This window comes from Mustela lutreola, chromosome 6, assembly GCF_030435805.1.
Source record: "Mustela lutreola isolate mMusLut2 chromosome 6, mMusLut2.pri, whole genome shotgun sequence".
In the NCBI taxonomy this organism is placed as follows: domain Eukaryota; kingdom Metazoa; phylum Chordata; class Mammalia; order Carnivora; family Mustelidae; genus Mustela; species Mustela lutreola.
In genome coordinates, this window is record NC_081295.1 from 15,577,473 (window position 1) to 15,598,682 (window position 21,210).

Here is a 21,210-nt window from a genome sequence, read left to right on the forward strand (position 1 = left end):
CCCCTCCCCGGCTCAGCTCCGCACCCTCACCTCAGACCTTCCAGCTCTGGCAGGTTCTGCCATTTCTGTCCTGTGTCCTCATGTCTGGATTCTTGCTCTCTGCTGGAGCCCTTCTGACCGGAGAGCTCATCCCTGCCCATGGGCCTTTGCGCCACATGTCACCCTCTGCCCACAAAGCTCCTCCCCCATCTCCTGGTCCGTTCACATCGCTGGGCATCAGACGCCACCCACCTCACTCTCTGTTCTCTCATTCCCTCCTGTTTTTCTAATTCAGTCCTTGCCACCAGCTGACATGCTATGTATGGACTGACTCATTTCTCGATCGTCCGTCCCCACGACTAAAGGACAAGCTCCAAAAGAGTAGGACTTGCTGTCCTAAGCTCTCACTGCAAGGCCTGCCCACATGATGGGCTCCGTGAATATTGAATCTTCACGATAACCCTGCTCTGTTACTATCACCATTTTACCCGGGAAAACAGAGGCTGAGATTAATAAATACTTGGCTGAGGCCACGGCCAGTAAATGGTGAAAGTTGCACCCAAACTGAGCTTTCTCTTGGCTCAATGAATGAACGGATGGAGACTCTGCTGCACTTCCTCCAACTTCCTTGCTCCCTGGGCAAGAGCAGGGTTAATCTTACGAGAAAGGTGGCGTCAGCATGCTTTCTGCGAAAACTTTCTCAGCATGTGCTCTATATTTTGCTTGGGAAAAACAAACCAAAGAACCCAATAATGATGATGAGAAGCTAAGTCCAAAAGAGGCAAAACAGAAAAAACATCCCAAAAACATGGCACCTAACTCACCGACGTACTCGATACAGAGTTTTTAATGTTTCTACTGTGTTACCCAAGGGAAAGAATCCTTACATACACTTTTAACTTTTTTCAGATGACCCGGGACTTATTCGGATGCTCCCCTGGGGCCCACATGGGCTGAAAACGCTCGCGTTGTGTGGGGATGCACACTCGATTGGATAAATGCAATCTCTGCCAACAGTTTCCATAGCGAGAAAGTCACTCACCTCCAGGGTCTGCATCAGATTCGGTTTTATTGCATCTTTCATCAAAACCGTCAAGGCACCTGTGACTCCCTGAAGGAGAGAAAAAAGAAACCTGCTTTAGACTGTTGACAAAAGGTCATCCGTGCCAAGGTGACTCTCGTGGCCGTTTCCGGGCAGCTGGCCTCGTAGGTGGGCATTCCCATAGGCGGCGGCGCTCCCGTCCGAGCCGCAGGGGACACGGCGCGGCTGGCTGGACCCTTCTCGTCCCGACCAGAGTGGATGTCAACCATTCCGAGACGTGAAGGGCAAGTAGCAGTCCTCACCCTTTCTGAAAAAACCTTCCTTGGTGGTGTTTACGAGGCTTGCCCTACAGCAGATCTTTCGGTCTGCCTTCCGGGGTCTTCTGGCAATTACGCACATTATTTTTTCATTATCAGAGATTATACCATTGCTTGAAGAAATCCGATAACATATGAAAATCAGGCTGTTGACCGAGCGGGAAAGAAAAGGGATAAACGGAAGTGTCTAAAAGCACCCATGTTTCTAAAAGCGACGGAGAAGCCACTGGTTTCCCAGTGCCTCACCCCACAATCTAGGAGGCCCTCAGAAAACGGCTATTTGGAAAAGCTTCTCATTTTCCATTTTTTTTTTTCCCCGTAACAATTGTTTATTATAAAGATGAACCCTCATCCTCACGACAGGCTTATCGATAGGACTTCTGGTAGCGAGCATGGGCACCAGGACCACCAAACTTTTTGGATTCGCAGCGCCGGGGATCAGCTACCAACAGGGTCCGGTCATACTGGATGAGGATGTCTTTGATCTCCTTCTTGGAAGCCTCATCCACGTATTTCTGGTAATAGGCCACCAGGGCTTTGGAGATGGATTGGCGGATTGCATAAATCTGGGCCACGTGACCACCACCCTTCACTCGGACTCGGATGTCCACCCCAGCAAATTGCTCCTTGCCTAGAAGCAGAACAGGTTCCAGCAGCTTGTATTGTAGCGTGCGGGGTTCGATCATCTCCAGGGGCCGCCCATTCACCTTGATGAGGCCGTTGCCCCTGCTGCCTGAATGGCTGGAATGGAGCTGATGCCCCCTGCACGTAAAACACGGCTGCCTCCTCCCAAGCCTGCAAAGCTCTGGGTGGGGCTCCCGCCGCGTCCCTGTTCCCCATTTCTGGAAAAGACAGACGGGAGAAGGAAGAAACAGGAAAGAAATCTGAGAACTATGGAACAAGCGGGCCAAAGAAGGCCACAGGGAAGCTGTAGAGAAACAAAACCAACAGAACAAAGCCCTTTCACCTTTTCTACAGATGCCGGCCAAGTGCCTTGGCTGCACTGTAAGGCAGCAACGTGTGTAAATACCGTGGGAATATCGCCTTGAGAAGATAAACGTGGCACGTCACAGATCTCAACACATCAGAGGGCAGAATCTTGAGGGTTTAAGGTTTACAGGAAAATCCAATTTATTTTCTGCTTTACTGTACAAGATAGATGTTACACAAAATGCCACCAACCTATTATAAGCAATATTAAGATGTTTTACTGTGAGAGTCACTGGCTAGGAAGGGCTCAAAGAAATTAGTTCTTTTCTTTACACAGAGCAGATAGAAAAACAGCTGTCTGCTGAGCTTTCTGGATGCTGCGTTTGTTTACACTTCCTGGTATAGGCAAGAAACTAGAGGCGGAAGGACAGTGGACACAGTTCAACTGCCTCAGGTAGCACACACCTGCTGATTTTCCTGAGACATCTCTTATCTTTTGTTGTTCCAACACCCTAATGCTCAAGCCCATGCAGACAGCAGCTCTAGGGCTGTCATGGTCACTGTGAACTCAGCACCTGTTCCATGTCCCGTGTCCAGGGGGAGAGAGTTTGGACACATTCTTCCAGAGGATGCCAGGAGTCAATCACCTTATAAGAAACGTTGAGAAGCCATCTACTCGAATTTTCGTGCAAGACCTAAGTCCTTTTGGTCAAATCAGAGTATATAAATATTTATAAAGGAGTGAAATGAAAAGACGGAAGCTCTTAAAATCTTCCTTTAAAGACCAGCTATTGATAGTTCCAGCTGGTAGGAAACATAACTGGAAGAAGTTAGGCGCTTTTTGTAAAAAAGAGACACAAAAGATGATTAAAGAGCGTAAACTTGGGGTTTGTTTTCAGAGCTAAAGCTTTTGTCATACACATGTGAAAATAAATGTAGGGAAATCATGTTGCAGATTAAGTTTTAAATTATTTTGGATGTGTATTTATTGATATCCAAGATTAAGAGATACAGGGAAATATATCGATAAAGAAACTATAATATGTTAGTTTATGTAGACAGGTCACCATGTTCGTGGTTTATAAAAAACAGTACCTTTAACAGCAACCTGGATTTGGGTTTTCTCATTAAGCTTTATATGAAGCATCCTAGGGGCTGCTAACAAAAATATTTGATTTAGTGCACAAGACCCATGAGACGAGTCAGTCAGATTGATCTCTTCCAAAGTGGCCAAAAAGTGATCAAGACACTCTGGCAAAGGGGTCCAATTACGCCCTAAGCCCTCGGAATTAAAATATTAATTTGTCTTTTCCCTTTCCAACCATCAGCATGCATTTGAGCTGCCATCACGGTACGTGACCCGTATGTGGGAAAGTTAGCTGAAATTTAGGGTGCTCGATGGCTTTCCCGATGCCTCTGTCCCACCTACACTCAAGCACATGAAACAGCTATACCAATGGGTTTAAGGTAGCAGCAAAGATGGTGATTACGAAGAGGGAAAACGATGGGCGTGCCAAGTTAGAATGAGCGCTACAAGGGGCAGTGACGCACCAGGGTACCCAGAAAGCTAACAGGAGGCACTGTTGCACTCGAAGGGGAGCTAGATGCTAAGAAGGATTTAAGGGGATTTGGTGTCATACCCAAATATAGAGAAAGCACAGAATTAAACAAGTCAGGGCCAATCTGCACTCTACGCTCCCCTTCTTGAAGGTGGAGTCACTTTCTTCTTCTTCTTTTGAAAGGCGATTTTCCTCCATCGCAAGCAGGCACTATCGGCCTTCATGAAAAAGCCATGAGCTACCAGGAGGTCGCCCTACCCGGGGCAGAGAGCAGAGACTGGGGCTGCCAAGAGTCCTGAAACGCTTGGAAAATACATGTCATGTGCTGGAGTTGCAGCCAGGGACAAGCACATCATAGATGCTGGAAGACAACAGGCTTGTGTGGGGAAAACGTGAGTGGAGACATGGTCTGGGATGTCCGTGACACAGGCTGGTACGAAGATGACCTCCATTCTCCTGAACACGGGCCAGCGACATGGCGAGCTCTCTAGAGTTCCTGGGATGGACGCACTCACCAAATCTTCCGCTGTCACGGGCTGCCCACTTTTGTCACTGGCTACCACCATTCTTCCCAGCCGCTCCTTCATGTCCGCCAGGCTGTCCGCCAAGGCCAGCACGGCCATGATCTCGCTGGCCACGGCGATGTCAAACTGCGCCTGAAAAGCAAAGGCAGAAGAAGGACTGGTCAGCGGTGGTGCCATCTGGACGGCCATTTACACCAGGAGCCGTACTTCAGAGATTAAGTTCCCGAAGGCCCGGGGGTGTAGCCTCAGTGCACCGATCTCACATCCTCGAGTGTCTGGAGCGCTGGAAACATGCACGGTCTTGTGCCTGGTGTCCTCTGGGGCGGGTTCTCTACCAGTGGCCATGCTCTTCCTGGATTTTGTTCTGCTGAGCAGATGCCGCCTGGCTGGGCCGTGGTGACCCTTGCCATGGCACTGGGTGGTTGGCTTTTGTAGCATGTCTCAGACTTGTGATTAATGGTTAATGGGACTTACTGACTGACACATGTCTCTTCATGACTGAAAGTGGGGCCCCGAAGGCAAGAACTTTGGGAAGGCTTACTCCCACATCCCCAGCATGGAGGACGGTGCGTGAAACAGCAGGCACTCAGTGTATGGACTCTAAATAAATAGCTGCCGGCCTCCTGCACTGTTGCCATCGGGTGTCTAGGGGGTGGCATCAGTCCGTCCAGCAAAGAGATGAGGAGCAGACAGTGAGAGACGGTGCTGAGGCTGGTTTCCCAGGGAGCTTCACAGAGCAGTGTGGACACCCCATTATGTGTATTCCCCCAAGTCAAAGGTGACACAGAATCAAATTTCAGCTGTCCATGGGGGCTCGGCCCCATCAGACCTTGAAGCAATTGGCAATGAATGCGGGACAGCAGCTACTTTCTATGACATACGCCTGGGCCTTCCTAGTCCCTCTGCTGGCTCTCACTGCAGGCTGTAGATGGTCCAACAGGAACTAAAAGAGAAACAAGGAACCTGCCTTCCTCCTCCTCCTAATTCAGCCACTGGACAAAATCACTTCATCAGGCTCTGCCTGTATTCTCTTCTTCCTGAGGAGCCCGTGAGGCAGCCGAATGCAAGCTTACACAGAGAGAAAAGGGCTGTGCCCTGGTAGGGGTGACCTGATAAGACATTTTATTGTCCATTTCTGTCAGCAACAAGAAAGGAAATGAAGGAAATAGGAGCTTTCTGGCCGCTTCCACGCTGAGATTTCATTAGTCACTGATGTAGTGAAAAAAATATTACCCGGAAGTCAAATAAAACTATGCTCAATTATTACATTTTCAATATAATCCATTCCAAACACAGTGACTTGTCATTATGTGATAGTTAGAATTCTCTACATTACTTTCCCTTATAAACAGTGCATATTAAAAATGCCTGAAAATTCGGAGGCTTTCTATGCAAAACATGAGACTAGAGATATTCTTAAAATATTAACTAAGTAAGTAAATAGTATTTATAATACACAAATAAGCTCTACATTAGTAGTCATTATAACTTCAAAATTTTCTACCTTGAAAAATATCAAAAAACAAATTGGTCAATTTAAATGATCACTTATTGGCTCAGTGTGGTAAGCATCTGCCTTTGGCTCAGGGTGCTGGGATCGAGTCCCACACTGGGCTCCTTGCTCAGCAGGGAGCCTGCTTCTCCCTCTGCCTGCTTGTGCTCTGACAAATAAATAAATAAAATCTTTTAAAAAAATAAATCAATATCACTTATTAATTTTACTAACAAAGATATACTTATGATCAGACTGGTCATTTTTGTTTTGCAAATAAAGTATTTCAGAATCATATACAGAGATTGTTACTATTTTTCACAAATTTACATGAAGGACAATATACGATGTTAGATGAATGTGATCAACATGGCTTTTCTGGAAGGTAATGTGGGAATGTGTATCAACACTGGGAATCTTCTTCTTTGACTCTTCACTTACAGATCTAGGAATGTGTCCTGAGGATATCGTCAGACAATCTACACAAATATGTATGTAATGTTCCTGCAGCTTATGAGGCCAATGTAACAAATACCCTGAGTGCCCATTTACAGGAACTGGCTTAGTTGGTTACAGTACATCCCCAAGAGGAGTATTATACAGCCGGTAAAAATGATATAGCGTTACCTTTACTAACATAAAAATACGTCAGGGGCACCTGGGTGGTTCAGTCGGCTGAGTATTCAACTCCTGAATTCGGCGCTGGTCAGCATCTTGGGTCATGAGGTGGAGCCCCACATCAGACTCTAGGCTCAGCGGGAAGCCTCCCTCTCCCTCTGCTCCTCCCCTGCCCCCTTTCTTTCTCTCTCTCTCTCTCAAATAAGTATGTCTTTAAAAAGATGTATGTCAATAGAGTCTTAGGGTTAAAAAAAAATAGGTAAAGCTCTTAAATATAATCTTTTTATTGAAAAATAAATGTAAGCATAAAGCAATTCAAGATAGAACCTTGGGTAAGTTACTGAAGATAATACGCCTGCCTTTCCCATTTGTAAACCAGGCTTACAGAACTAGACGGACCTGGTGTAATGATTACAAGGCACTGGACAGGCATTCACATCTCAGCCACTACTGACCTCCCATTTCTCCAGTACCTGGTGACGATACAAGAATACTTGGAGAAAACAGGAAAGGGTTACTTATGAATCACTCCTCATTCCCACCCCTCTCTTCAGAACTAACTCACGTCACAAATGTACATCTCTCCAGCTTCTAGTCTGTGTTTATATACACACATGAGCACGTACACTGGCTTTTTCTTAATAGAACCTGGATTAAACTATTCGTACTTCAAATTTTTTTCATGTGTCATTAAAAAAAAATCTTTCCATTTCACAAATAGGGATGAGACCTCTACTTGTCACTTCCCCTACAGGCACTGTAATATTTTCACCTGCTATACCTGTGGCACAGAACAATGCACTAGTGGTACGTAACTGCCCCTCCTGACGGATGTTTAGACTGTTTCAAATTTCACTGTTCCAAGGAAGGCTGCAAATAATATCCTTATACATTGGGGTTTTGTTTGTTTGTTTGTTTTTTGCACAGGAGCAGAAATTCCTTTATTTTTTCTATGTCCTCAAGCTAGAATTCTTGGGACATTTCAAATTTTAGTACAAACAACTATCATCCAAGAAACTTTACTAATTTAAACTCCAGTGAACACTGTATAAATGCCTCTATGTTGTCTTACTCTCAGTAACATTCAGTAGTGATTTATGTGTTTTTATAAGCTCACAGGTAAACAGCACCTCATTGTTTTAACTTGCAGTTTTACGACCACTTGTTGGCATTTTGTGTTTGCAAACTGCTCTTATTCTATTTAGCAATTACCAAACACCTTCTACTGCTGTATAAGGAAGTTTGCTGCTCTGACAGTACAGCAGGAAGAGAGAAGACAAAAACCCCTGCCCCTTAGAAAACTCATATAAAACATCTGAGGAGGGGGAGGCAGAAACATGCAAGATAAAGAGAGCAGGCAAAGGAAAGAGGGAGTTTTGGGACAGGCAGTCCCAGTTTCTTTCTCTTTTAAGATTTCGTTTATTAGCGAGAGCACATGAACAGGGGGAGGGTCAGGCGGACAGGGAGAAGCAGACACCCCGCTGAGCGGGGCTCCATCCAGGACCCTGAGATCATGACCCCAGCTGAAGGCAGCCACCTAACTGACCGAGCCCCCCAGGTGCCCCCAGGCTGTAAAGGGGAGCCGTGAAGGCCGCACTGAGAACAGCGGGCCAGGATCGCAGCGAGGGGGCTCTTCTTCCCTCCCGTGCCCGACTCCTTCGTTAGAGCTAATGCAAACATTCCCTCCTGCTCTGTTACTGGTTTTTTTTTTTTTTTTTAAGATTTTATTTATTTATTTGACAGACAGAGATCACAAATAGACAGAGAGGCAGACAGAGAGAGAAGAGAAAGCAGGCTCCCTGCTGAGCAGAAAGCCCGATGCGGGGCTCGATCCCAGGACCCTGAGATCATGACCTAAGCCGAAGGCAGAGGCTTTAACCCACTGAGACACCCAGGTGCCCGTTGTTACTGGTCTTTTGATGTTTTTGTAGATGTCAGCTTTTCATGTTCAAAATCTTAACTTTTTATGACGTCAAAAGGATCTCTTCTTTCACATTTCTGGATGTCACGTCCGTGACTGCTGACACGAAGAGCAAGCCCTGCCGGGTCCGACACAGCCCAGCTGTGGCCTCTGCCTTCTCTGCTCAGCGGGCCTGACGGCTGCTGCAGCCCTCCTTCTCCTCGAGGATTCTGGGATACAAACTCCTTTCCCTTCAGAAGTCGGGATCCATTTCCCAGGGCCACTGGCCACTTGGTGCCATTGGTGAGAAACCCGAGACCAGCCCGGGGCTCACTCCTGCGTGACCAGTCAGGACGTTTTTGTCTGTGGCAACTCTTCGCAATCTGCTTTACCCTTAGACTTGGTGTGAGTATCACACTCTCCCCACGCGGCACCTGGTAGCTCCGTTGTTAAGCATCTGCCTTCGGCTCAGGTCATGATCCCAGGATCCTGGGATAGAGCCCCATGTTGGGGTTCTTGCAGTAGGGAGTCTGTAGTAGGGAGTCAGTAGGGAGTCTGCTTCTTTCTCTCCCTCTGCTGCCCCCCGGCGTGTGCCCCACCCCCTCCGTCAAATAAATAAATAAATAAATAAATAAAATCTAAGGGGGAAAAAAATCTAGAGGCCTGCTGTACCTGACTGAAAAATCGGAGTGATTTTATGCTCCCTAAGCATCTGTCTCCACATGAAATGGAAGTAAACATCGTAACTTACCTTCTGCAGTTTCTGCTTTTGGGTAATAGAACATTATTCTTCAAAGCATTTCAGGCTACTAAATAACAAGGTGTTTACTCTTTGGTTTATGAAACTTGAGTAATGTGTTTGAGATTTTCTTTTTTCAGTTGTTATGCAGAGGTAGAATGAACTTGATGGATTTACAGTAAAATATGTAAAAATTTATATTCAAAAGACACCGCAAGTGGTTCTTCCCAGAACTACAACTGAAGTCACCTAGGAAAAGGAGAGTAAGAAAATGCCGGGGCCGTTTTGCCTCCTGCACCCCTCCCAGTCCTGCTGAGGAATGGGAGCAACACCTTGACATGATGAGAAACATCCTGGCCACTGTAGGTGGATGACCGAGAGGGGAGAAGCAGAGAACCCACGTCAGGGTTGGTGCAAACCATCACTAGCAAGACCAGAGCCATGCCCACACAGAAAGGTCACGTACCTGCCGGGAATAGCCCTTCTCGGTGGGGGCCTGCCCAATCGTTATTTTTCGTAGGAATCGGTCATTTGTATCCAATACTGAAAAAGAGATAAAGCTTCTTCAATCCATAGGTACAGACCAGCTACCCCATGCACCTGGAGCTGTCGTGAGGGCCAAGGAGGCCGTGGGGGGCAAGAGGCAGGTCTGGCTATGCTGCCCCTGACGTCCCAGTGAACACACAGAGAACCAGATTGAAAACACCAGGCGGCACTGAGTGCCGTAGCAAGACCAAAGGCGGTGATATGATAGGGTGTGTCAGGGTGGGGGTGAAGGCGGGGTGCCGTGTTTGACTAGGTAGTAAAGGAAACCCATTTCCGACGTGGTCACATTTTACCCTGAGCCCGAGTCACAAGAAGAAGCCAATTTTGGTTCTGAAAGCGTTCAACGCGGAACCACCGCAGGATGCAGCCACGACGGTCCTAGGTATACAACCAGCAGAACCCAGAGCAGAGACTCGAACACGTCTCCGAGCATTCACATTCACTGCGGCATCCTTCACAACACCCAAAGGTGGAAGAGCCAAGTGTCCATCAGAAGGTGAACAGGTGAACAAAATGTGGTCTGCAGACGATCACACAGCCCAAACCAAGGGAACGAACAACCACACGGACAGACGTGGGAAGAGTATGCGTCGTGAAATCAGCCGGAGAAGAGGACTAACGTTGTATGATCCCACTGACGTGAACTACCAAACTCACAAGTGGTTGTGGGGGGCTGGGGGGGGGGGAGATGGGGAGTTATTGTTCAATGGGTACATAGTTTTTCTTGGGGATGATGGAAGGTTCCAGGTGTAGAGTGTGGGGATGCATAACCCCCGGAAGCCCAGTGAATGTATTTAACACCACAGATCTTACACTCATAAATGGTTAAAATCTCATGATATGTATTATTTTACCCCAGTACAATAAAGCAGTAAGGTGGGGAGGGAGGGAAGAAGTCGGCTGTGATTAAAGCAGGCACCAATTTGTATGGCTTTCGCTGGTTTGTCTGAACGGCGCTGACTTGCATGTGTTTGTGGAAAGTAGGTCTGTGGAGTGCAAACCAGAATGACAACGGCAGGAAACCAGCGAGAAGGAGGCGGGCTTCACTCGTAATTCACGTGGCTTCCAAGAACAAGCTGCCCACCGCGACAGCGCATTAGATGGCCCTGACATACTGATGGCGAGAATTCTGTATTCGGGGACTGAGAGCATCTTAGGATGAAAAATGTCGAGCTTTTCCTTCCCACACGAGGCCTCGGCCGGCCTGCCTACCTTGCCCTCCCATTGTTCCCTGACTGCCGGTGCCACTGTCCATGCGACACGCCCAATCTCTCACACTCACGTACGCAAACACACTCACGCGCACACTCAGACTTCACACGTCAAACACATACAGGCCTGGATGATTTGAAGGTCCAGCCAGAGTCTACACAGAGCAAGAAACGCTTTTTAAAACTCCCACTAGCTAGTACTTATCGCCAAGACCCGTGGCCCGGTCCCGGTAAAAACACTTCCCACTCTGACGTGCGGGATATGCAATCCTGGCATAAAACAGGTATGATGCTTGCATTGGAAATTCAGCTGCCGTTACTGAGCAGAGAGAACACAAACCAACCAAAAAGAAAAAAATAAAAAAGGCTGGCAGGATCCGCTCGAAGCAGGGCCACTGGAAGGCTGCGTGTGTTACAGGGTCCCAGCAGGTTCCGGATGCTTGGTGGGGAGACATGTGGGTGCGTCAGGGCCACAGAAGAGATGGGAAAATTAAATTCCTACACACGAGGTAGACACCAGGAAGGAACCCTAAGTTAGTGATGCTTCATTCTGCCCTCTCAATGTTAGAGGTAAAGCTGGACGGCGGAACGCACGTGTTCACTCCAGAAGAGTCACTGAGGGTCAGTGTTGTGCCAGGTCCCACGAACCCGACGAACAAGATGTCAATCTCAGATCGGAAGCTCGGACTCGCACGGGGAGATGGAAGGTGCAGGCGAGTGTGGGTCTGCGGGGGGCCTCGGGCACTACCCTGCTGCCTGTGTTCTGAGGAACACCCACGGCGAGCGGAGCGGTTTCCTGAACAACAGCGGCTGGGGTGCTGGGTGGGTCACGGCACTTGGTCAGGGCATGGCCACTGTTTTCGTTTCGGGGACGGAGCTGTCATGATTCCCTGCAAGGCTTGCTGGGGGGGGGGGTGTGTGTGTGCTGGGAACCAGGACCTGATGTCACTTCACTGAGGGTGACTGAGGCCTGTGGGACCGCTGTCTAATAGCCTGGAGGTGGATGCACCAATGAGACAGGAGAGAAGAGCAGACTGTAGCCCCCCACATGGGAGGGGCGGTGCTCAGCAAGGCTGGGCTCTTGCTCCTCTGGGAGATACAAAATGACTTGGTGGCTACTGTTCCTTCTTCTTCTTCTTCTTCTTCTTCTTTTTTTTTAAAGATTTTATTTGCCAGAGAAGGAAAGAGAGAGAGAACGCGCAAGTGAACACAAGCAGGGGGAGCAGCAGGCTCTCCAATCAGCAAGGAGCCCAATGCAGGACTTGATCTCAGGACCCTGCGATCATGACCTGAGCCAAAGGGAGACGCTTAACCCACTGAGCCACCTGGGCGCCCCTATTTGTTCCTTCTTTTTACATTGTTTCTGGAATAGTCTATTGGCTCTGGTCCCATGTTACTGCCAGGCAACGAGGCCTATAAGCTTCTGAGAGGAGACACAGGGTGAAAGAAACACCAGTTACATTTCCTCCAAAGGCAGAAAGGAAAGGCTGGTCCTTCCATAAATCCACACCATTCCTATAGTCCAAGACGAGGTGTGCAGCCCCACACCATCCCTGAGGGTCCCCCAAGTCATATAAGAAATTAATCTCATCATGAGGATTACGTTATTTCTAGGTCAAACCTCATATTGCCTTAAAAAAAAAAAAGACTCTACATTAAATGTCCTCAATTCACTTGGTAAAGAGTTCCATTTTTTATATTAACTCCTGGGAGTCAGAGCCAAACTACCTAGCAAATGTCATTCTAAACTCCTCCAATCCAGGTTGCTTGTCGACACCCATAATATTTTCTTTACTTTAGTACCATTAAACAATCACATAATTCTCGTGTCTATCTGGAATAGCTTTTGAGAAGCTGTCACTTCCATTATTAAAAAAAGTCAGCAGGCTTCCCAATAAAATGCTGATGACATTCATACCCATTATTACAACTGTCGTTTCTCTATTAAATAATAAATTGTGGTTCATTCACAAAGGAATATTCTAGATCCATATAAAGTTACCACAATAAAGAGCCAATGAAATGGAACATGCTACTTGTAACATACACGAAGCTGGCAGGATCCAAAATCTATAGACCTATAGGTTTTATTTAAAAAGTTATAAGTTTTTATAGATTATATATATATATATATTTTATATAAAAATCTATAAAATGTAGACAAAAATATCCTATATTTTTTTTCAGTTTCCAAAATGGCGTTCCTCTCCCTCAGCTTGGGAGACAAATGCTCCGAACACTCCTGCTACGGCTCCCATGATGGCGTCTACTGATGGCTTGGGCAGTGCCGTTGAGTTTGCAAAGCACTCTCTTGCGGCAGCAGAACCAAGCCAGGCAGACTTGGCTAACCACTGTTCCATTTCACGGGTGAGAAATCGGAGACAGTCACTTGTTAAAAGCTGCACAGCTCCTCCCCGGTGGAGCCAAGACTCAGCCTCTGGTCTTTGTCTCTCCATCTCCCGGTTTACGGGGAAACACTAGGCTCCTCACGAACTGGTTGAACAGATTCTCAGAAGGAAAGCTTTGTGTCCCTCGTGACAGGGGGGCCCCAGGCTGTGTCCAGGAGAGTCTAGGCAAGGGGACGGGGTGGGGGCGGGGGGGTGCAGACAGAGGTTCGGCCCAGCTGTCTGGAAAGCAGACATAGAGGAAAAAGCCCCTTAGGGCCACGTCGCGGGGATGCTTCAGGCCAAGCTTCCTGGCCGCCTCCGTGTCCCACACAGGATTTTATCACACACACTGCGGGCTTCTGAGCAAAGGGGTGACAGAAGAACATCTCTACGTTCTGAAGCTGCCTACCGGCGAGATGGGTGTGTGCTCACAAGAACATCTACTACAAGGTCACAGCAATCAAGCAGGCATCTGATAAAAGAGGTTCTGGGAGTGGGTAGGAAGGAGGAAAGCGAGGGGCCGGTCTGAGGAGAACGTACAGAAGGGTCAGGCATCCAGACCTCCTGACCCAAGAGCCTCTGAGCTTCAGGCGCTACTACCCAGGGAGAAGAAAAGGGAGTAGCGCTCCCTGGACGTGTGTCGGGGGAGTGAATGGGACAGAGCCCGGGAGGAGCAGCGGGCTCCAGAGGGGGAGTGACTCTGCCTCCTACATAGGAGGCGACGGTGAGTGAACGGGCAATGACCGTTCTTGAATCCCACAGAGGGATTCCGGATCCCACGCTGGGAGGGTGAGGGGAAGACGTGAGACCGGGTACTTGGGAAAGCGATTTCACGGCTGCAACTGGACAACTGTCACCCCCGAGCCCACAGGCAGCGCCTACCTCTCTGCCACGTGATGGTGGAGGGGTCGATGTTGAGACGGGCGAATTTCCCGATTTCCTCTTCCGTCAGGGCGTTGGGATCGGTCTTATTTATTCCCAGTTTCTAACGATGAAGGGGGAAAAATGTGATCGATTTTAGCAAGGAAGAGAAAGCAAAACGTACCCCAAATGATCCCGGTCATTTTATTTCCTCCATGGCTCGGAAGTCTTTTTAGAACTACACTGAACTAGAAACAAAACAAAAAAACCTGAAACTACACTGAACTTACAATAACTTGTAGGTGAGACCAATTCCTAAACAAATACCCAAATATCCCTGAAATGCAAGACATGGATATATGTAATACACCCTAAATGACACTGAAATCAGGCGTGGCTGGGCGGACAGAGAACACAACTTGCTGCTGTCTGGGACCGAGACTATCAGGACTGGGCGACGTGGCCACGTGTCCTCCACGCAGAAGGGACATCGGCTGCTGTCTGTCTGCGCCCCCGTTCTGGTTCATTAGCTCTTCTTTCAAACACCAATACCAATAACTCAAGTCAAGGTGATGCCCATTTCTTAAAAAACAAGTTATCTCTAGTACCCTGTGAAAAAAATGTCATTAAAACTCTGAGTGCATCCATTTCTGTAAAGGAAACATGTTCTGAAAGCTCCTGATGAAGCATAAGAAAATAATCTGAAAGCATGACTGCCAACAGGAATGACCCCCATGTTGTGGCTGCTGGGGTCAGTCCAGCGCACATGTTCTCAACACACTAAACTTGGTTCGGAGGCAGGATGGTGAGTTTTTAAAATCCATGATCGCCCATCAGCGGCTGCCAGTTTTACCATTAAAGTTAGTTTTCAGTCTCTGAAAAGAGCAAGGGGGAATCACTGTGATAAGTAGGACAGCAGCAAACAGAACTAGGAAATGATAATATGGATGAGAATTAAGATTGCTTTAACTAGTACAATCTCAGTTAGCATCTTCCTGCATAAAACCTGACATTTTCTCTGAAAATGTATCATCAGGGAAAATGTATCTTATTTCCTAGAAATTGAAGAAAATTCATGAAAGAGAAGGGCTCTCAGAAATTCGATTTGTCAGTGGACTAGGTATGCTAGGTTTGCAAAGCAGTCCTCTCAGTTGATAGTGGAAGGAACAGAGACCTCAAAAGGGGAACTAGTCTGTCCCCCAGCTCTTTGGTATAATCAGGTCTGAGGTTTCTGGTTCTCTTCTCTCTGTTATGTTGGTCTGTCTCTAGACTTTAACACCTCAAAGAGTGTCTGAAAACCAAAGATCAAATCAAGTTCAAAATTGCTGGTTTTGATCATCTTTCTGACTTGTCTCCAGGATTATTTTCTTCTGGAAGAGCCAGGAAGTGCAAACTTACTTTCAGCCGAGCAAGCTGAATGCTTGAAAACTGTCGAACACCATTCACCGAAGGAACGAGTCGATTATACAGCGCCTAAAAACACAAAACAAAAATAAAACCCCGCAAAAACTTAAGAGCCAACTATGAGCTTGGATAATTCACAGGATATGACAAAGTTCATTACATTTATGACCAAACTGTTTAGATTAGAGACCCTATTAAAATTCTTGGCTAATATAAACCATGCAGCCTTAAGTTCTATTGTTTTAATAAATCTGACTAGATCTGAAATAAGGCACATTGCAAAGACTTTGCATAAATATAAATATTTCTTTATCTACATAGCCTCACAACCACCATATTAATATTTATCTATATTTGGTTTCCAAAACTCACAAGGGATTACTTTGATTGGAGGAAGTCAAGACCCTTGTAAATATGCCAGAAAGTCCCACTTTTATCCATGTCCTCTGTCTATGAACAATTAGCACCTAATACTCTATCCCCATCAGGTGTTTGTTTACATCAGCTGTGTGCACCTGAAGCCCAATAAGGGGGTCTAATCCCTTTCAAAGCACATCTAGAATGGCTACATGTAACATGACAGTATAAAAGATAACTTTCTAATCCTCTTAGTACAGACCAGGGACTGGACCTTTGAACAGAATGAAGAGAACTGGTCTATCAACTGCCTTTAAAACTGAAAGTCCTGTTTCAACATACAACTAACATAATTCACCTAACAACACAACAGGGGTCATAAACTCATTTGAGAAGCCGACCAAAGCATGGATCTTCTCCCCAAGAAATAAGGACATGTAGAGTTCACAAAATGTTTTATATAATTTCAGACAGTTTACAGACTCCAAAGTTTTCTCATGAACTCCTTAAGAATCTGGAAATCCCAGGATAAGATGCCCAAAAGGGCCAGCAAGGAAACTCTCTCACCTTATCAGTTTGAGTGTTTTCATGTAAAATCCTCGTGTCAATAGCGGCGGCCAGGAGGTTATTGGCAGCAGCGATGGCGTGGATGTCCCCGGTCAAGTGAAGGTTGAACTGTGAATGACATGAAAACATCTTTCTACTGGTCTCAGACAAGCACGGCAGTGTTCCAGGGCTTTCTGAATAAATAAACTATTGCACTAATTACACACAGCCTTATCATGAGCTAAGTCCACAAAACAGCCTAAATCAAAAAATCAATGTCAGAGTTTTCCACTTGACAACAAAGAACTCTTAAGCCGAATGGGTCACCACAAAGTCTTTCGTCTTTTGTTCTTGGGTTAGGGGTGAGACATTCTGATGGCCTTAATAATCAGTTTCCTTGTTTTCATGATTTAGAAAATAATGTCACATCGAATATACTTTAAAATGAGGCAGAGAATAAAATAAACAGTAAGAAAAGAATAATATATGACAGAAAGTCTGAGAAGTAAAAAAAAATGATATCACCCTCAAGACTCTAGTCTGTTATTTTCATTCTGGTCTTAAGTGCATGCATGTTTATTATTTGTAGACTGGGCATACTTACAACACATTTGGTAACTTTTCATTTAAGGAATTTATTACTCTATGTGTTTTAATGTAATAATCTTGTTTATATGTAGTTACAGTTCACAGAGTCTATATAAGGGAACAGATGTTCCAAAAGTTTTCAGTTTCTTATGTCTAGATATTTAAATTGCAACCCAATTTTTACTTTTGCAAAGAAGGCTACAATTAAAAAGAATACATGCAAATAATTTTTTTAATTAGTTGCTAATAAGCCATATATTTCCAGCAGTGTGGTTCCTGGATTAAAAATCTTGATAATACCATCAAAACCGCTTTCTGAAAGAATTGAAGTACCATGCCCAAAACACCAGTTGATCAGTAAAAACCTCTTTTTATAACATAAAGTATATGATAAGTACAAAATATGAAAAATTACATATGTGTATTTTATAAAATTTATAATTTTTAATATCAAGATCATAACACCAAAATAGTTTATACTTTGTTTTTTTTTTTTTTAAAGTAGGTTCCATACTTAGTGCAGAGCCCAAGACAGGGCTCAAACTAATAACCACGAGATCAAAACCTGAACTGAAATCAAGAGTCAGACACTCAACAGACTTAGCCAGTGAGGCTCCCCTACACCTTAGCTTTTATTTATTTTATTTTTTAAAAGATTTTACTTATTTATTTGACAGAGATCACAAGTAGGCAGAGAGGCAGGCAGAGAGAGAGAGGAAGAAGCAGGCTCCCTACTGAGCAGAGAGCCTGATGTGGAGCTCAATCCCACATCGACCTGAGCCCAAGGCAGAGGCTTTAACCCACTGAGCCACCCAGACGCCCCCACTTTACCTTTTATACTCAGTGTTAATATTACTAGCATTTTTACATCATTAAATAGTCTTCAAAATATAGTTAGTGTGCTATCCTATTAGAAGACATTTAAGACTATCTCATGGGAAAATAGTTTAAAATTATATCTTTGCATACACAGCCAGTTTTTGCTTAGGATAAACTAGGCCAGAAGCTATGATACTGTTTTAAAGGCACTTGATACTTTTTTTTAACTTGCCCTCCAGGAAAATTTTACCAACATATGCTTCCCAGCAGTATATGTCAATCTCTCACTGCTAATATTTAGTACTATTATTATTTAAAAAAATCCACTGCCAATTTGGTAAGTCAAATAACTGCTAGTAGTTTTAATGTAGATTAACTTAATTATCACTGAAAACAACGACTGGTTCGTTGACCTTTTCTGACGTTTCTATTGAATCCTTTCCCCGTGTTACAATTAAAACTGGCTTGTTTTTCTTTCCTTTTGCCTATTTGATATCCGTTGGGGTGTCCACTGGCCCCAAACAGGTCTCTCTTCTTCTGACCACAACCCCTTTGCCCCCACAGCTCTAGCCACATGGCCATTACCCCGGCCCCCCATCCTCCATTTCTGATCCTTTTTTTTTTTTTTTTTTTTTTTTTAAATAAGCTCCACACAAAGCATGGAGCCCAATGTGGGGCTTGAACTCATGACCCTGAGATCAAGACCTGAGCCAAGATCAAGAATTGGACACTTAACAGACTGAGCCACACAGGCACCCCCGCCTCCATTCTCCATTAAAGGGACTGTGGGGTTGCTCAGCTCGCTATCCTGGATGTCTCCCCTTTCCTCATGCCCCTCATCTAATTTACTGCAAATTGAGGAAACACATCTTCCATCACTGTCAACCTTTCTCCATCCTCAATGCCACCACCTTGGGCCACACCACCATCTTTCCTCTGGTTCTCCTTCTAGACTCCTAGCATCCACTCTGGACTGCTGGCAGTCTATTCTCTGCGCAGAAGCCAGAAGGATTTTTATAAAACTCAATTTATATCATATTATTACTTTGTCAAGATTCCTTTAATGGCGGACAATGATATTCTAATAATATCCAGGCTCTTGGTCATGAACTTCATAGCCTGAAAGAGCTGGCCCCCGCCCGTTTTTACACCTCACTCCCTCCGCCACTGCTGGCCCACAGACACAAACTGATGCCCTCTTGTTCCTAAAGAGAACCAATGCCTTCTGCCTCAGTGCTGTCCTCTGAGCGGGTCCCACTGCCTGGGATGCTTCCCCCAGCCTCACAATCCTGGCTCCATCATATGCTTCTAGTCTCAGTATTTTCACTTTCAATTCTTCAACCCATCTGGAATTTATTCAAACATTTCCCCATGACTGTTAATTAAGGTTCTTCCGGCACACTGTGTATTCATGTACTCGGTCAACAAACAAAGTCTGAGGGCTGGGCATCGTGCTCAGAGCCGGGGAGACCGAGAGATGAACGAGACACGGGAGGTCTTTGAATTCAAGGAACAAACTGCCTGATTGTTTCTGGCTCACCTAATGATCACAAGGCAGTTAGAACTATCATATGCCTTAAGTCTGCCCCAAGTCTGAGCCATGCAGCTGATGCCATGTGACTGCAGGACACCAATGCCTTCTGAATATTTGTGCAGAAATCCCCGAGCCATTCCCCTGGGCATGATCCTTGTACTCCAGATCCCCGACCTGGCCTCCTGGCTCTGGCTCTTCCTGGCTTGTGAATATTACTCATCCCCGTTCAGATGGGAGGCTTGGGGCTATCTTTTCAGCAATGCCCTGCACTATTCTCTCTCACCCCACCCCCAATACTCAAAAAGTGTCCAGACTGCCCTTGTAGCTTCCCTGACACTCCGGCCTCCATAGGGAAACACCTTTCCTATTCATCCAACAGAACCAACACACATTTCCCAGGGAGCCTCTGCTGTGTGCTGGGCGCCGGGCTGCGTGCCGGGTCTGTGGCCTCTAACATACCCCAGGCTACCGAACCGGATGAGAGAAACAGAATCTGAGGGGATCCGGAGGGGGTGGAATAAAACTTGGAGAAGGACAGGCAGGGAGGGCACAACAGGAAAGGAAGAACGCTCCAGGCTTGGAATCAAGAGCCGAGAGGCCAGGAGTTGGCAGGGAGTCTGAGGAGGTGGGGAAAGGGTGGGTGGCCCGTGGGGACCTGAGGCAGGGAGCCTGGAGCACACAAGGACCTGCCATGCTACCCGGCACGGACGGTGAGGGGGTCGCCACTGAGAGGCACTGAACAAGTGCATCAGACTTGGTTTTGGAAAGATTTCTTGGGACCAGAAGTAAGAGGCTGATGCAGAGAGAAGTGAGGAGGCCTGCTCAGACGGTCAGATGCAGGGGACAAGGGGGGTGGTGGTGTGGGGATAGGAGTTCTTGCAGAAATAAGAATGGACACCTTTGGCATTTTTTGCCCATTTTTCTTAGGAACTACTTTTTTTTTTTTTAAAGTAAAGATTTTTTAAAAAATATATTCATTTAACAGAGAGATAGAGAGCACAAGCAGAGGGAGAAGCAGGCAGAGGGAGAGGGAGAAGTAGACTCCCCACTGAGCAGGGAGCCCAATGCTGGACTCGATCCCAAGACCCCAGGTTCATAACCTGAGCCGAAGGCAGAGGCTTACCCATCTGAGCCACCCAGGTGCCCCTCTTTGGAACTGTTTTGGAGTTTCACTTTGCCCAAGGGAGGAGTCCAAGTCCTCCTGACTGGGACGTATAGCTGACAACTGATGGGGAGCTAGGTCTCCACTGCCTTCTCCAGAAGCCTTTGGAGCCACGTGGAGTATGGAATTCGGAATTTTTGGTCATTTAGAAACAGTGTGATATACCTCTAGTTTTTTAATAACACGCCCCAAGCAGGGTTTAGGTCTGCATCTGTGAATCAAATCTGCAGCAAAATATAGGAGTATTTACAGCAAACCGCATAGACACGAATGGCTCAGAACCATCAATGTCAGGTTTTGCCACTGTATGTCATGTAAATGGTTTTGGTCTGCAGAGCCTTTAGGATTCTGGGACTGAGGATCAAGGACTGGGCCTGGGCTTATGTGGCCCAGCAAAAAGTTCCAGGAAGGAGAAACAGTGACACATGACACCTTTTTCCGGAGATCTTACCTCCTCCATGGGGATGACCTGGGCATATCCACCACCTGCAGCGCCCCCTGTAGGACAGAGAAGGCATTGTTTGAAATCCATCACCAACTAAGGCCATGCAGGATGATGAGGGCCCTAGGGTCACAGCTCCCCCAACCCAGCAGGAAGGCCAGCATCCCCAAGATGAAATAACAGGTGGTAAAAAACATTAACTGCCTCTCAAAGCAGAACAAAAAAGGGGGGAAAAGTCCCAACTCTGTCCAAC

The 21,210-nt window shown here is 46.3% G+C and overlaps 2 protein-coding genes across 2 annotated transcripts in view; both read right to left on the reverse strand.

Moving 5' to 3' along the window:
• The window catches only part of MTHFD1L (methylenetetrahydrofolate dehydrogenase (NADP+ dependent) 1 like), a 184,260-nt gene that overhangs the window by 112,987 nt on the left and 50,063 nt on the right, over positions 1-21,210 (reverse strand). Inside the window, exons 13-19 of the mRNA XM_059176779.1 lie at positions 20,967-21,013; positions 16,434-16,541; positions 15,504-15,578; positions 14,127-14,229; positions 9,567-9,643; positions 4,343-4,483; positions 1,022-1,090 (exon numbers count right to left, since the gene is read on the reverse strand). Coding sequence (XP_059032762.1) covers positions 1,022-1,090; positions 4,343-4,483; positions 9,567-9,643; positions 14,127-14,229; positions 15,504-15,578; positions 16,434-16,541; positions 20,967-21,013 — 620 coding nt within the window. The remainder of the gene's footprint in view (positions 1-1,021; positions 1,091-4,342; positions 4,484-9,566; positions 9,644-14,126; positions 14,230-15,503; positions 15,579-16,433; positions 16,542-20,966; positions 21,014-21,210) is intronic.
• LOC131833251 (small ribosomal subunit protein uS9-like) lies at positions 1,642-2,405 on the reverse strand (the record flags this gene model as incomplete). The annotated part of the gene is made up of 1 exon (XM_059176402.1): positions 1,642-2,405. A coding segment is annotated over one exon (702 nt), but the record flags the coding sequence as incomplete, so codon positions are not given.